General features: G+C 40.3%; 2 protein-coding genes across 2 annotated transcripts in view; one reads left to right on the top strand and one right to left on the bottom strand.

Moving 5' to 3' along the window:
* Positions 1 to 3,636, top strand: part of RTN4IP1 (reticulon 4 interacting protein 1) — a 92,515-nt gene extending 88,879 nt beyond the window's left edge. Inside the window, exon 10 of the mRNA XM_053381581.1 lies at positions 3,601 to 3,636. Coding sequence (XP_053237556.1) covers positions 3,601 to 3,621 — 21 coding nt within the window. The 3' untranslated portion in view covers positions 3,622 to 3,636. The remainder of the gene's footprint in view (positions 1 to 3,600) is intronic.
* Positions 1 to 15,779, bottom strand: part of CRYBG1 (crystallin beta-gamma domain containing 1) — a 93,341-nt gene that overhangs the window by 42,878 nt on the left and 34,684 nt on the right. The window contains exon 3 of the mRNA XM_053381569.1: positions 1,474 to 2,963. Coding sequence (XP_053237544.1) covers positions 1,474 to 2,963 — 1,490 coding nt within the window. The remainder of the gene's footprint in view (positions 1 to 1,473; positions 2,964 to 15,779) is intronic.

The following is a 15,779-nucleotide window of genomic DNA, read 5'->3' as shown; positions in this document are numbered from 1 at the left end:
AAACACCTTAACACATGGGTATGCCCTGCACGTCTATGAACTGGGCCCAATGTTTGAGATATAAAAGCTGGGAGCCAAATGGCGCCTTAAACCTAGTTTTCAGTTGCCACAACAGTATGTCTAGGGACATTTTTTTTACACGATTACAAAGCAAATGAAGACAAGATGGGCGATTTAGCTGAAAATGGAATAAATGCTGTGTGCAAAATACAAGTTTTTAAAAACCAAAATAGCAATCAAGCAGAAAAGCAGCCTGTAAGAGACGTGGCTGCAGTTTCATTCTAGCAAAAGTAAAAACCAAACCTCTTTTACTCGCAAAAAGCGACTGCCGACCAGTTGATTTCAAATGCTGTCTGGGCCTATGATTCCACATCACAGATCCTTCTAAATGACTCAAGCAAGTAAACCAAGAAAAAAATCACAGCCACTGAGCTAGAGACAAATTTGTTCCTGTTCTTGAAAAGGCACTGATTTATCAACTATAGCTTAGGAACTCTACAGCCATGCTCAACATAACAGCGATACTCAGTCCAACCCTAGCTAAAAGACCTTCAATAGCAGTACGAGGACAGTCTGAAACTAGAAAACCTCTGCCAGACAAGATGGTTACAAAAGCCAGTAGCGTTACTCAGTATAAGGTCCAAACCGCATGCTACAGTTACCTTCCCCCAAGATTGCAGTTCCTCTCTTAGTCATCATCATCCACAGGAATACCCATAGACTCAAAAGACTGAAGGGCTAGGGGAGGATCCCCTCCCCACCCCAACAGCTGTTTATTTCCTCTGGCAATCATCCTCAAGCTGCTTTCGCTTGGACCGTCCCCGTCCCCCCCCCCCGCATTGGATGGAAGAAAAGGCAGCTTGAGGGCTTGAGGGAGGTAATTATGAGAAGGCAAATAGCAGCAGTCATGTGGCTCTTCCTCACTTGGTCTTCCTCTACTTCTGACAGTAGCCTCTAGTCTAGAGGTCGTTTTCATTTTTTAATGAAACAAAAAACAACCACTGGGAGAAATTTATATGGAACCCTAGGTAACATTTATTTGGCCCTTAGCCAGATACTTACTACAATAAGCACAATGGAAGTCTTCTCCAAAGAAAATATTATTGAGGACACATAGACAATGAATGCTATTTAATTTTTTTTAAAAATTATATTCCATAGCAAGACTTATAATTTTTCCCAAGTAAGGAAAAGTTTAACAATGAGTGAGACAAAGGGTGGCAATACACAGCTTCACAATAGAAGCTAACAAGAAGAAAATATTCTATACCAACTTCAGTCACGTAAATACTAAGTGGACTTTTGCAGTGGTATAACATATTGGAGTTCCTGTGAGGTAGTCAAAATATTATACTGACATGGAATCCATGCAATTAGGATACACATTTAGCAATTATAATACATGTTTATCAAGGGATTTAATGGACATCTTATTGCAACAAGCAATGTAATTTAAAATATGAAACTACTTACAGACTAACTTTTGTTGTGACAGTTCTGGAAACATCAAAGCATGGATTTCTCTCTTTTGCACCATCCAAACCAGAGGTAGTTTGCTTTCCATTTGTAGTTCCCAACTCGCCATTTCTTTGCTTGTCAGTGCGCAGCAAAGCACTGCCATCAGAATTGTTGACAATATCTGGTGCCTTAGACTCTGTTCTTCTTTCAGAATGTGACACGGTGCTATTGTCTGTGATGCCTAGAGAAGAAATTTTAGGAGTCTCTACAGTGCTTTCACCAGAAGACAGCTTCTCTGCTGAAGTACATTTTGATATTGGATTACTATCTGTTGCTCCTTCAATCTGTCGTTTGGTGGATGAATCTTTCCCATGACTCTTCAAGCCTGTGGGTGAAAGAGGACTTGTGTCAGGTTGATTCTTTTTTAAGGATTTCCTCCTGTATGGGGATGAAGTAGGGGTCTGCTGCTTGTTTTTCTCTAACTCTGTCTTAGTAAGTCCCTTGTGATTACTTCCAGTCCTTGTGTCATGGTTAGTTGTGGGAGAATTCATCTGTTGAGAAGTCTTAGCTTTTCTTTCAGGGGTGGTTATTTTTTCTGAAACCAAATCTGAAGCAATACCATCAAAAACAGGTTCTTCTTTTGCAGTATTCTCAGTTACATTTTTGTCCCCATTTGGCATGTCACTGGAGGACTGAGATTTTCTCCTCTTTCCAGATCTCCTTACTGCAGATTTTTTATCCATTGTGTTACTACAGTCGTCTAATACAACAGTCACTGGTTCATTGGAATATGGTTGTTCAGCTCTACGAAGAAAAATATCCAATGTCAACACTCTAGAAGTGTGGGCACGTTCACTGGACTCCAAAATAGATGGCTCCTCTGATGGTGCATATTCTGATTCTGAACATGAATGAACATCCACTAATTCCTTGTGGTTTAATATGTTATGTTCTAGGTCCTCACTGGATATATTAGTTAAACTTCTAAAGAAATCTGGAGTTGTAGTATTTTTTGTGTCAGTGACTAGATCATTCTCTGCTTCCAGTGTCTGAAGTGTAAGATTGCTATCAAATAATGTATTTTTTATTGTCTCAGTACTGCTGCGCCAATCAGATGACAATTCACTGTCAGAATTAATTCCTTTAGTGTTCCATTCTGAAACAATATCATTATACAATCGTGTCAGATCCCTTTTGGAGAGATATTCTTCTGTGTCTTTAACAGTATTTCGTATCCTTTCCTGGTCCTGACTGCAAACCTGGTCAATAAGAGATTCCTCACTTTTAGACAGATCTTTAAAGTCTTCAATATCTATCGATGCCAGTGGAGCGATACCCTTGTGAGGCGAACCCGAGCTTGCACTTTTAACACTTGGCCTTAAAGAAGCTTCTAATGTGTTTTTGGGATTTTTTCTTCTCCCTGTAGTAAAAAAATTTCCAAACTTTCCCAAAACTGGCTTCTTTTTGTTTTCTTCCTTATAAGACTCTGAAGAGGATGTTTTGGACTGAAAAAGAAGAACAAGAAAAGGAAAAAAGTTAGACTAAATGTTTCTTTCAAGACATATAATTCATTACTAAACATTTATATGTTGAAAGAAATTTTAAAAAACCCTGAAATTGAATTGTTCACTGAACCATAGAATTTTCTATGAAAAGGGTATCTTTACATGTAACATAATCATCATTTTTTAGTTACATATAACGATTCACATTAGCATAATTATGACGTTAAGACTTATAATGCAAACATTCACAAACTTCCTCATATCTTTAGTCAAATGAATGAAGCATATAAATACTTACAGGAATTGCTTACATTTTATGTATGCACCTGCCTTAAGCAGGAATGTGTCTTTGATACTGCATTAAAGGTAAATCAGAGGGCACCTTTAGCAGTAAACTTCTACAGTAGTTTTGCTAAAATTTGTATGAAGGTTAAAAGTTGTATAAATCTTCCTTTTATCAGCCACAGTTTGTGTCACCTTAAAATCTGTGGCATGGATAAAAACAAGCTTTTTTTTAGTATTCAAGACAAAAATAAAACAAATTCTAGATTGCAATGCATTTAGCCTGAACTATAAGCGTTGTTAGGAGATACGTTTAGTTTTCTTTTAAACAAAGGTATTTCCCCCATTCTTTCAGCGTACATCGATAATCCTGTGATATTTGGCAACAATCCAATGATTATGTTGCGAAAGGACGGAAGCGTTAAAACTCTACAGCCCAGCAAAACGCCATGCGACCAACTGCCTAGAGAGGACGAGGATCCATCTCCAGTTCTTTCGGCGCGCTCACCTAAAAAAAAGCATCTGGATGCCACGAGGGCGGCGGGGCCCTGGGCTCGCAATTGAGGCCCCTGCCAAACAACGGCCGGCTTCAAGGGCTGCGGTGATTGAGCGAAAGCGGACTTCGGCCCCAGGTGCGCGGTTTCCAACCAGCTAGCTCTTGCTCCCTTCAGGTCTACGGCTAGGGCATCCTTGCCGCCCAATGAGAGGCAGGAAGCGTTTGCCGTCCCCCCACCCCACCCTTCGGCAAGACTGGGGAGATAAGGCTCCTCTCTGGCCCGCAGGGATTTCGCGGCAACTTCTCCCGCGCGCCAACGACGTCCATTTCCCGCCCTTCTCCGACCCATTGAGAAACCGCGCTGGGTTTGCTTTGTACTCACTAGCTAATGACCGCTCGCTCGCGCTCCTCCTTCGGCAGCCTCAGTCCGGAGCTCGCCGGCCACCTCAGAGGAGCTTCCCGTTTAGTCGGCGCGGGGAGCTCTCGAGAGGAGAGCGCCAAAAGCCGGCTCCTGCGGAGGCGCCAACTGTCTGAATGCCAGAGCCTGCCTGCCTGCCACACCCGGCCGCCCGAGCGAGCGGTGCCCGCCTCCGCCTACAGCACCAACAGCAGCTGCTCTCTCCTTGGCACGGGCGCCTCAGGTAGGACGGCGGAGTTCCGGTCACCGCCCATGGGGTCCGCGCCGAGGAGAGCGCGACGCTGAAGACGGCGCACGGAAGAAGGAGCCACGTGGGACCTCGGCGCCCGGGGAAGGAAGGGCGTCAAAGAGAGAGGTTTCCCTCGTGCCTCCTCCATCCAGGTCAGGCCTACAGCGGGTAGAGGAATCTGGGACGTGTATCAGAGCGCAAGTCTCAAAGGACGCGGCTTCCAGGCACGTCTGAGCCCCAGCGTCTTTTGGGAGATAAAGAGAACCCCACACGCCCTCAGAAATCAACCTGAAGTGTAGTGGAAGACATTTGATCCCCTGGTCACTCAGCCCCGAAAAACCTGTTTCCAGCGCATCTCGTGTAATAAGAGAGTGCATGTCTCCTTTTAAAAATTAACCACTGGCAGCAGGAGGAAAGGCGCGCCATCATTTCATGAGGGCCTCTCCAGCCTAAGCAAAGGCAGAGGAAAGCGTAAAGGCGGAGAAGGCTGATTGCTCAGAGGTGCCAAGGAGACAGGCAGAATTTTCTAGAGGTGAAAAGGGAAGGGTGCCAACAAACACAGCAAATGCCCATGAAATGCAAAGATATTTCCACGCTGCTGATTGCCCTGCACAAGTCTGAGCAATATGAAGTGCTTTTCTGCCCAGCCTATTTCCATCTATTCAGGACAAAAAGCTGCCTCAAGCAAAACCGACAAACTTTGATGTGAAAAGCCAAGAGCTCTTGTTGGATTTAAAACAAACAAACAAAAAATCGCTGCCAACATGCCATGTCTGAAGTTGCCTTATTTATAAAGTACCAATTTCAAAAAAGTCTGGTATGAATGCAGTGTTCTGATTGATCAAACTTTTCCACTTCCATTACCCTCACTCCGTCCCCAAAATTACTTACTTTATTGTTTCACTTATACACAGGGGGAGACAGAAGAGGCACTAGCAAATAAATTCTTTGTACATATTCATGAAGCTTTTAGCTTCATTTGTCTAAAATGCAAAATGAGCACTGCAAAACAAACTCAACAGCACAGGAAGGCAGTGTTCTTATACCTGCTGAATTGCTTTTGCAACAAAATACAATTTCTGCTGGCTTAATTGATCACAATGACAGTCAATGGTCATTGCTATTCAGTAGACTAAGATGTATAAATTCAGAAAGGTGGAGCCACTCCCACTAAATCAAAATAAGTGGGAAGCTCTACCAAGGGCACTTTTTTTCAAAAGTCTAGATTAAACAGCCTGCCTCTGACTGGTTAAAATAATTAGACAACCTCCACACAATCAGCTCAGAGAAAAGGAAGCCAAAACCCAACCTTGCCTTTGCAAGTAGTTGTAGGGCGGATTGTACCATTACAGATGCTGGTTAACGGTGCCCTTTAAGTCTGTTTTCATATTACACTGCATGGGTTTAGACTCTAGATCAGAGCTTTCCAAACTTTTAACGTTGGTGACACGCTTTTTAGACATATATCATTTCATGACCCAGTAATTCAGTTTTACTAGCATACTGGAAGTTAAACTAACCCCTTTCCAGCCCCAAGAGGAGCATTCGCATGACACACCTAACATGTCATTACAGAGTTTGGAAAGCTCTGCTCTAGATTATGTTCCCCTTGGACTGTCCCTTCAGTAAATGAAAGCTGTGGCCATCCAGATAATGTTGGACTCAGTCTCCCATCAACACCAGCCAGCATGGCTAGCAGCCAGGAATGATGGAAGTTCTAGTATCAAGGGCCACAGGTTCACTACTCTTATTACCCAGTGGGATTTCCTAAGCACATCTTTACTGACCAACAGTGCAAGACAAACTTCCAGGCATAGTTCACTTGACTCTGCTTCTTCTCTTCTTTTTCCTGTAACTTGCTATCTGCTATGGACTTTAAGCTTAAACAGAAATCTAAGCCTTTTGCAAGGAGGAGCTAAATTCTGTGACCTGTGTAGAGGCAGAGTAATTAGTTTGTTTATAATTCTACTGTTATAAGGAGAGGCAAGGAACTCCTTCCATTTCTCAGATTTCATTTGGCAAGTTCCATGTCCTTATTTCTGCAGCTTTAAAGACTATAAATTTCTTTTGAAAATTAAGGAGGAGATCCTTCAGTACCAATTGGGAAACAAACATCGTTTATTAACTATGGATACCCATCAATGAATTCTGCCCCCAGCTCATCTCTTGACAGTGCTAATCACCTTCACTTATGAATGACAAGTGAACTTGTGTCAACCAGAGCCAGTTACAAGCCTTAAGGCCACAGCAAAATATGTCACTGAATATTTGCCATTGTTCCTGATATGTGATGAAATATAGCTTGGAGAGTCTGTCAGCTGCAGGGCAGGGCAGATTAATGTCATGAAAACAGACCCTTTAAAAACGTCACAACCCAATCAAATTTAAACACTGATTTAAGTTGGTGACTGAAGTTAAAAATGCTTAGCTTTTTAGACAGATTGTGTTATGTCACTTTCACATTCCTCAGCTTTGTTTCTAACATAATAATGTATAAAAAAAGCTGTTAAAACATTAAGCAACAAAACTTTATGTGTTTCTGTTTTAGTCTGCACAGTGAAAGCAACAGAGTCCTAAAAGACTATGGGTGGTATTCTACTAAGTTTTAATCAGAATAGATCCACTGAAAAGTACATGACTAAGTTAGGTCCATTCATTTCAATAGATCTACTCTGAGTAGATCTATTCAGGGCAGGGGAAGAGCAGATGCCTCTGGCTAATATCAATCCTGACCTTTGTGTATTAATGTTTTATACATACACTACGTGCATCACACACTTCTAGTATGGGTATGAGAAATAAAGCTTTCTATAAGTCCAGAGTCCTCTTCTGCAGAAAAGATTGCCTGTTGTACATCTGCAAGATGTGCTGATCTGATCTTTATTTTTCTCTTTCCAGTCAGGCTCTGATGAGAGTGGGGGTGGATTTCGTGATGCTTTTGCATTGCATGTAATCAAATCATTTTATCATTCCTGATATAGACAAAGGAATTACTCAAATGACTTTTACCATGCAGTTTGTCCTTGCATAGCCTTTAAAAAAATAAGGAAATGGGGAGTCAGACCAGAACCTTGGGGTGGGATGAGGAGGCATCTACCACAGTCACAGTTGTAATTGCCCATGCCTGCTATTCACTATGGGAGCTTTTCTCAGAAGGTAAATGGTGAAGTAGGGATTCTGATCCAAATCATAGCAGGGGCTAAGGGTTATCTTTATGAATCATTGTTCCAAATTTGGAAAATATCCAGATGAGTGATTCATTCAGAACCACAGGGCAACATGGTTATTTGCCTTCTGATAAGCCTAACTTTTACACAGTATCAGAAAGTAAATATTTCTAAACTAGGGGCTCCACCTTGCTTACTGTGCTCATCAATCTCACTGTGATTCTGCCCACATTAACTTACCAGAGAGCAGCCTTTCTAAACCTTGTATCCCCAGATGTTGTTGGGCTACAACTCCCATCATCCCTAGCTAGTGGGACCAGTGCTCAGGGATGATGGGAGCTATAGTCCAACAACATCTGGGGACCAAAGGTTGAGAAGGGCTGCCCTAAAGCTTCCCTTTCCCAACCCATGCAATGACTAAAGCTCACTTTGCCCCTTCCAAAGCCCATTTCTGAAGCAATTTCTCTCTTCTATCTTTCAGCCCCTCTTTACGTCCATTTTCACCTGCACCCCATGTCTATGGCTCCTCCTCCTCCTCCTCCTCCTCCTCTACTGCAACCCCACTTGCACAACCCCCATGGTAACCTGCATCTTTCTCCTCCCACACTCTGCAGCTTCTAAGCACCCTTTTCACCTACTGTCCAATTATGCAGCCACCACCTAAGCCTATACTTTAAACCCTTTCATGCCCCTGCTTTAATCTTCAACCTCATTCCCATGCCTCCTATTATTTTTTGCAACTCCATTTGCACCCTAATTATGATTGTCACTCCTTTTTCCTACCTCCTCCTTCCTCTTCTTTCAACTCTCTTGCACTCAGACCACCCCACATTTCCATGCCACAGTGCCTCTCCTATTCTGCAATCCCCTTTGCACATGAGCCCCATGTTGATAGTGTTAGTGTATCATTCAAATGATACAGTAAGAGCTTGTACTCACAACAATAGCAGATGTTTGAGTAAAGTGGAGTGGCACTGAGGTTAAAAAAAGTGGTTTTAAACAATGACAGATTTGAGTAAAGCAAGGATGGAGTGACAGAGTTGTTGTTTTTGTAAGACAAAGAAACCAGTTTTAATCAGGAGAAATGGTAGAAATGGGTACAACACAGAAGCTAACACAACAGAGCTATTCCCAAATCCCTTCTCACTCTATTCAAACCTTGTTTTAAACTGCCAGTTCCACCCCACTCAGTTTCTCAAACCTCTGCCATTGTTTAAAATCACCAATTTTTCCTTCAGTCTTCCTTCATTCCTGCTTTATTCAAATCTCTGCTGTTGCTTAAAGCCACCATTTTTCTTTCAGTATTTTACCCAAATACGCATTGTTTCCTTGTGCACGTTTGTGCCCCTTCAACCACACATGAGCGCTTTCTATTTTATGCCTCCCAAATCTGTTTTGATATTTACAGGATAGTAGACAGAGCTTGATTGACTGATTATTTAATTTCTATACTACTTAATATATTTAAAATATCTCTAACAGTGTGCAAAAAAAGAAGCAACACACAACATAAACAATATATTACAAAGATGCACAGTTATATATAAAAACATTACGTTAATGCAACGTTACTAATACATATATAATAATATCAATTTGTTTTCCTTTTGACACTGCTCCCTCTCAACTCCCAGGTTCTCATCTGGGGTCCAAACAAATTCTCAGCTCACACGTAAAATTCTCAGAGTGAGAAGAGTTCCTGGAAACAGTGGGCATCACCCTAGTCTCTTACTCTAGACTTGCTTTTTATGGGCAGGTCCAGGGTGGATGGTACTTCCTCAGGCTGCCCACAGCTGAGTACCATTCAGCTGCACTCTCTATACCCAGTTCCAGATGCAGCAGGTTTATCAAGTTTCCTAGGGGGTCCAAAGGATAGGGAAAGAGGCCCCCCTCCACTCACAGTTCTTTCTCTGTTCTTGTCTCTTATAATTTTCTTGGGCTCCACTTCAGTTGGGTTTTTCTACAATCTCCCTCATTGTTTGTGCAACAGAATGTGTTTTTCTCCCCACAGTTAGTGCCTCACCCACCATAAGTCCTGGAAACCAGGGGTCCCTTGTGGGCACGAGTATGGGTATACGTTGGTTTTTTTTATTAAAAGGTGCCAGTACAGAACTAAACAGAATGTTTCCAATATTTCAGATTTGCTCAAAAAGCAGTCAAAAATTTGTGTGTATTGCTGCAAGCAGGGCAATTTTTAAATACAGCTATTTTATGCAATAGCCTTTCTCCACAAAAAGAATGGTTTAAAAATAAAATCCAAAATTACCACAAACATGCCTTCAACAACAACTAGTGGGCAGGCAACATTCTTTGCTTTGGGCTGATGGAAACAAAATCAAAGTAGGTGGTGTGGCAATAGATGGCACCCAGTTAAACCTCATCATGCGTGAAAAAAAGAAAGAAAAGGCCCATATCGTTCAGTAACGTGCAACTTTATGTTGGATTTTCTTCCCTTATTATATTACTGTATCTGCTGATTAACAAAATCAAATCTAGTTGAGGAAAAGCCACCTCACCAAAAAGCAAGAGAGATAAATCTCCTTTAAACTTTGATGTGCACAAGTCCTTTACAACTGCTCCAATAGAGAAGTGAATGGCTTTGTGACTGAGACAAGTGCTGGACAATCAGTGCTGCACACACAGATGCAGTTGCTTCATTGATGACACAAGGACCAGCCAATCAGTACTGTGAACACTCAGCTTCTCCTCTAAACCAGAAAAACAGGATCTTCCTTAGCTAAATACAGGTGAAATGACAGTATGTGTTTCTGAAATGCATTGAGTTCACTTCCAAAGCAGGTTCAGTGCTCAAGCTGCCTTCTGTATACCTTGACTGGCAGATATTAGGGTTATAATGAAAAATGAAATAGCTCTAACAAGTCTAAGGTCCACTCATCCCAGTTATACAGAGATTAATAATAATGAGGAACTGCATTAATAATGCAGAAAAGGCATTAACTTGGTTTCCAGAGCACAACTGTTGCCCACAGTTCTAGAAACTGCTTTATGGAATCATCTGTTGCAAAGAAGCTTACCAGTCATTATCACTTTTTTTGACGAAAGGAGTGTCACAGTCTTCTTCACCGTGTGCAATAATTCATTATCAGCTATATGTTCAGGCTTGAAAATTGCCACTTACCTAGTTACTTGTGATGAATAATAATAGCCTCCTAAGAGCAAGGCAGCAAATAATTACATAAGTGGGTTATTGTGTTTTCTTTTAGGATATAAATGGGAGGCAAGCTAATTTTTGTGTGTGAACTAGTACATTTTTGTACTTGTTTTCAAGGATACACTGAATACAGAACATAAACAAGGCAACCAGAGTACCTGAAGAACCTGAGCGCTCAGCAAATTCTTTGAGTATGCTTCTATATGTTTCTTGGTCAGAAAGGGAGGATAGAGGGGATCAATATTTGAGGTCAACAGAATTCTCTCTTCCCTGGTGTGTGTATGTGTTGGTGAGGCAAAAGAGATAAAATAGGATCCTCAACAGGCTCTGTTTTGCTTTTGGGGGATCCTTTTGTCTGCACTACAACAAATATGTTGGATTGGGTCAAGGTCATATTTTTGCTTGTATTTGCATTGTAAACATGTTAACACAAGTATATTCTAATGAAGAGAAACATAAATAAGTTTGATTTTTCTTCCATAACATAGCCAACAGAGAGAGAGAGAAAGAAAGAAAGAGAGAGAGAGAGAGAGAGAGAGAGATATGAAGTGAAATAACTTAATAGAGCACAATGAATGACAGAATGACAAGAGAAAAATCGCAAAAACAAAAATGATTGGTTTTTATTAAAGAAACCCCCACCCAACTATGTTCCATAATGCACCACAGTATTCAAACTTTTTAAACAGCTACACTGATCTAGTTTGTGTTTGCAGACTCACCTAGACATCTCTCAGATTTTTCTTATAAAACACTTTCCCACAAAATCTTAGCTAAGAAAGTAAAATCTTATTTCTTATGCTTCTTTAACAATATGGCTGTGTTTTGATTTTGCTTTAAACATGTACCTTGGTGTTAAGACTGGCTTTAGCAAGGAATCAGGAGGGACAACACTGAGCTCCAGAATGAAATTAGATGAGAATCCCAGTACTATTTGTTATTTTCTTCAGAAATCATAGCTTAACCACCATAAAACTACCATATTCCTACATTTAGCCACAGTTCAAAGCTACAGTTCTCAGAGAATTTATCAGTAAATTTAGGCACATTGTTTCATCAATAAAAAATATATTCTAAATGACTAACCTTTCCTCTATCAGAAGAAAGACAAATTTTGCTCTATGTGGCTTACTTCCAAGATGAAGCCCAAGTTTATTTGTTGAGCCATCCAGACAATGTAAAGAGGAAGTTATGAATGAAAGTGAAATGAAATTCTTCATGTTTATTCAAGTGATTAGAAAACGCTACAGAACACAGTACAGTAAGCAAGGTTGGGAAGACATGCCTGATCTCAGCTTCTACACACACAACAGCAAAACATGTTCCCAAAGCAAATTCTTCATTCTACTTCTGTTGTAATTTTATAAAACAGAACCAATTACAATTCCCCCCGCCCCAAATGTCACTCAGGATAGGCTTTATGGCTAAACTCCGAAAAAGATAATATCAAGTCAAGAAACAATATAGACATTAAAAGTATTAGTTGTCTTACCATTGTGATGTTAGTTCAGATTTGCTTTTTTCAGAACAGCAAGCAAAGAAGGATTTGAAAGTTGCAGTCATGTGTGCATTAATGCAATACATCTATTAACCCTGATCCTCCCACCGCTTAGCTGCCTTTTTGATTTCCTGCCAAGAGAATCTCATAAAGAAAACACTGCCCAAGCTGACTGATATGTTCCATTCAGTACACAGACGCAGTTAACATCCACTTAAGAACATGAGTCACAGATTGAGACACCTCTGAAAAATAATGGTTAAGGAAACAGGTATTTTTCTAAAAGCACCTCCCCAAAAGATAGAAACTTATTACAAAGAATTAGAGAGGGAGACTTCAATACATACCTTAAGTCCTTAATTATCACAGCAGGTATTGCAAGCACTTTTAAAATATGTAAACAAATATTTCACATAAATTAGTTCTCATTAGCATTCCAGGTGTACAATTAAAAGTAGGGTTGATGGACAGGGAGGCGCAAGTAGCCACATTTCCTACTGCCTTGTTTCAGTAGAATGTTTGTATACTGATACAAGCTATTTAGCTGCTTCACAATATATACATAAAATACATTTGAAACCACAGCAAGTCTGCTCACCTCTCTTGGTGCAGCAGAATTGCTGGACAGAAGAAACTTCACTGGGGCCCCCGACGGTGGAATTCAAACAGCAGTGCCCTCCTGATAGGTGGAGGGTGCATAAGCCCCCGCCACCTATCAGGAGCTGGATCTTAGCCTGCACCCTGCTTTGGCGAATGGGGATGCAGGCTGGGAGGTGGGCTGTGCCAGGGGGCGGAGCAAATGGAGCCAACAGTGGGCTTCCCTCGGATCCGCCCCTTGCCCATTTAAGCAGCCCACACCTGGGGCACAGCCTGTTTGTTCCTGCGCTGGATATTTATATATGATACAAGTTATTTAGCTGCTTCACAATATATACATAAAATACATTTGAAACCACAGCAAGATATAGTTAATTGAAATGAGAGTGCAGAAGACAATTTTTCTCCCAATCACACTACACTCTCATAGGTACAAACAATATTTTAAAACTATACTGTGAGAATATTGATATTAACACAATGCTGTGTTGAAGTATTGCACACATTTTATCTGCATAGTCCACTAAAGAGAATGGCTGCATCGACCATACAGATAGTTTGTGTATAAAGAAGGAATGAAATCACAGCAGTTGTAACATCAGAAAAACTGAAAGAAAACCTTTTTTGCTGAACAATCTTGACTAAAATCCCCTGTTTTCAAGACAGATTTTTTTAGTAAAATGCCTCACCCTATTCTGGATTCAAATCAAGATATATGTTCTTGGAAAAGCAGTCAATGTTGCCGACTGCTCTTTCTGCATTCCTATAGGTTTTGCAATTTAGCATTATCTTGGTACAATCTATTCTCATAATTAAAAAAGAAGGCTGTGGTTGTAATTCAGAATTGAGATTGAACAATGTAATAGTTCTGTTACTGAGTTTTAAAAACCACTTTGCAGCCTATTAAAAATTATAAAACATATGAAGTTGTCAACCTAGCTCATGCAAGCCAAACTGCATCCCCCCATTAAAAACCCTGAATGGTCTAAATGTTAATAAGATGAAGACAACTGGCACAATGTTTCCAAAAATTCTTATAGTATATTTATGACAAGTACTGTAAGATGGCCTAATTTAACACAGACATGGTGAAAATAATCAAGTCTAATGATTATCTACTGTTCCTTACCATAAAAACATACTGTCTGATTGTTTTCTTTCTCCTTCATATGCATCCAAAATTTGTGTAGTTTGTCTTTCCCTATTTTTGTGAAAATCCATTGGATTTGCATTAAATAGTTAGGTTTTCAAAGTCCTCATTGCTTTAAATAGAAAGGTCACATCTTGCTGGCCATGCTCAGTACTTCGTTTGTATTGCCCCTGAGCAAATGCATGCTTCTTCAAGATGAATAAGTGCAAGTACGTTAGCTCTTCTCTTAACTGAAGGGTTTTTGATCCCTGAACTGACCACTGTCATTGACAGAAGTTCTCCAAGGTATTAGGGAAGAGGTCTTTCCAGACTTCAACCATTAGTATTTTATACCAAGTTGAGCTGAACATTGTAAATCAATTCTCTCCAAAATGAAACCTAAGATCCCTTAGAGGACAACACTAGGGCCTTATAAAGAAATATGTTGGCAATCTGAATTAACTCGGCACACTGCTTATTAAGAGAGCTTTTTCTGGAGTCTAATTTAACAAGACTGCAATGATATATTTATTGATGATGAAATTAAAATTTCACTTATCTAAATATTCTTTATTTTAGAAGTTGCAGCTCTAAAGTAATGAAAATACTTTAAATAATTTAAATAAAATAATTTAAAACTAAATGCTTTTCACAGAATACTTGACACAAAAAGCTGACTAATCTTAAAAGCATGCTTTTGAGGTACGTTATTTTCTGTTGTTATTTTTTAATGCCTATACTGAAATGGCAAACATTCCTGGAGTTTAGAATAAGTGAACAATAAAATTATTAATGCTCAAGCATTGTTAGTATTTAAAATCTTATCTCAGTTTCTGGGCAAAAATACTCCACTGGTCACATGGTTAAACTTACCCTGAAAGCAGAGTTTTATCCACCTCTTTAGTCCCCCATCTTCTGCTTTTGAGTACAGTATAGCTGGGACCCTGACATTCACAGAAACAGAAGTGGAGACTATTTTTGCATTGCCCAACCCCACTACAGTCCTGTCACCCTCAAAAATTGCTCTAGGTGTTCAGGAAACCCTCCAGTACAGCATGGGGGTGATGTGGCAATTTAAATCATGATTTAAATCAATTTTATTTAAATCAAATCCACCCTGTCAACAAGGGAATGATATTAATTGGTTTTGCTTGTCTCCTTTCACAGTGAAGCAAAACATAAAACAAAAAAAACCCCACAAAGAATCCAGACTTCCAGGTCTTGATGCAAAGCCATTGTTTTCCTCATTTTAGAAGAAGAGGAGGAGGAGGAGTTTGGATTTGATAACCCGCTTTATCACTACCCGAAGGAGTCTCAAAGCGGCTAACATTCTCCTTTCCCTTCCTCCCCCACAACAAACACTCTGTGAGGTGAGAGGGGCTGAGAGACTTCAGAGAAGTGTGACTGGCCCAAGGTCACCCAGCAGCTGCATGTGGAGGAGCGGGGAAGCGAACCCAGTTCACCAGATTACAAGTCTACCACTCTCAACCACTACACCATACTGGCTCTGTAAAGCATCCTGTGTTTTTCAAAGCATGCATCTGTAATGCTGGATGGTGTGAGTATTAAGATTGTAGAAGAGTGAGGAAAGAAGTGCCAGTTTAAAATAAAAATTAGTCAGTTGGAGGCTGCCCCCTTAACAGTGAGGATTGTAACAGTGAGGATTGTGTTAAGGATAAGAATGAGCCACCTACTTTTTCTTAGTTACATATATTGTGAAAAGTTATTTTCCCTAAGAATTCTATTTATAACTTACTATAAGCATAACATTTCCAAAGAGGCCCCAACATCAGCTGGTTGCCTCCCTTTCCCATAACATGTTTTCAGT

The sequence above is a fragment of the Podarcis raffonei genome, chromosome 3 (assembly GCF_027172205.1).
Source record: "Podarcis raffonei isolate rPodRaf1 chromosome 3, rPodRaf1.pri, whole genome shotgun sequence".
Taxonomy (NCBI): Eukaryota; Metazoa; Chordata; class Lepidosauria; order Squamata; family Lacertidae; genus Podarcis; species Podarcis raffonei.
This window is presented reverse-complemented; position numbering and strand designations above follow the sequence as displayed.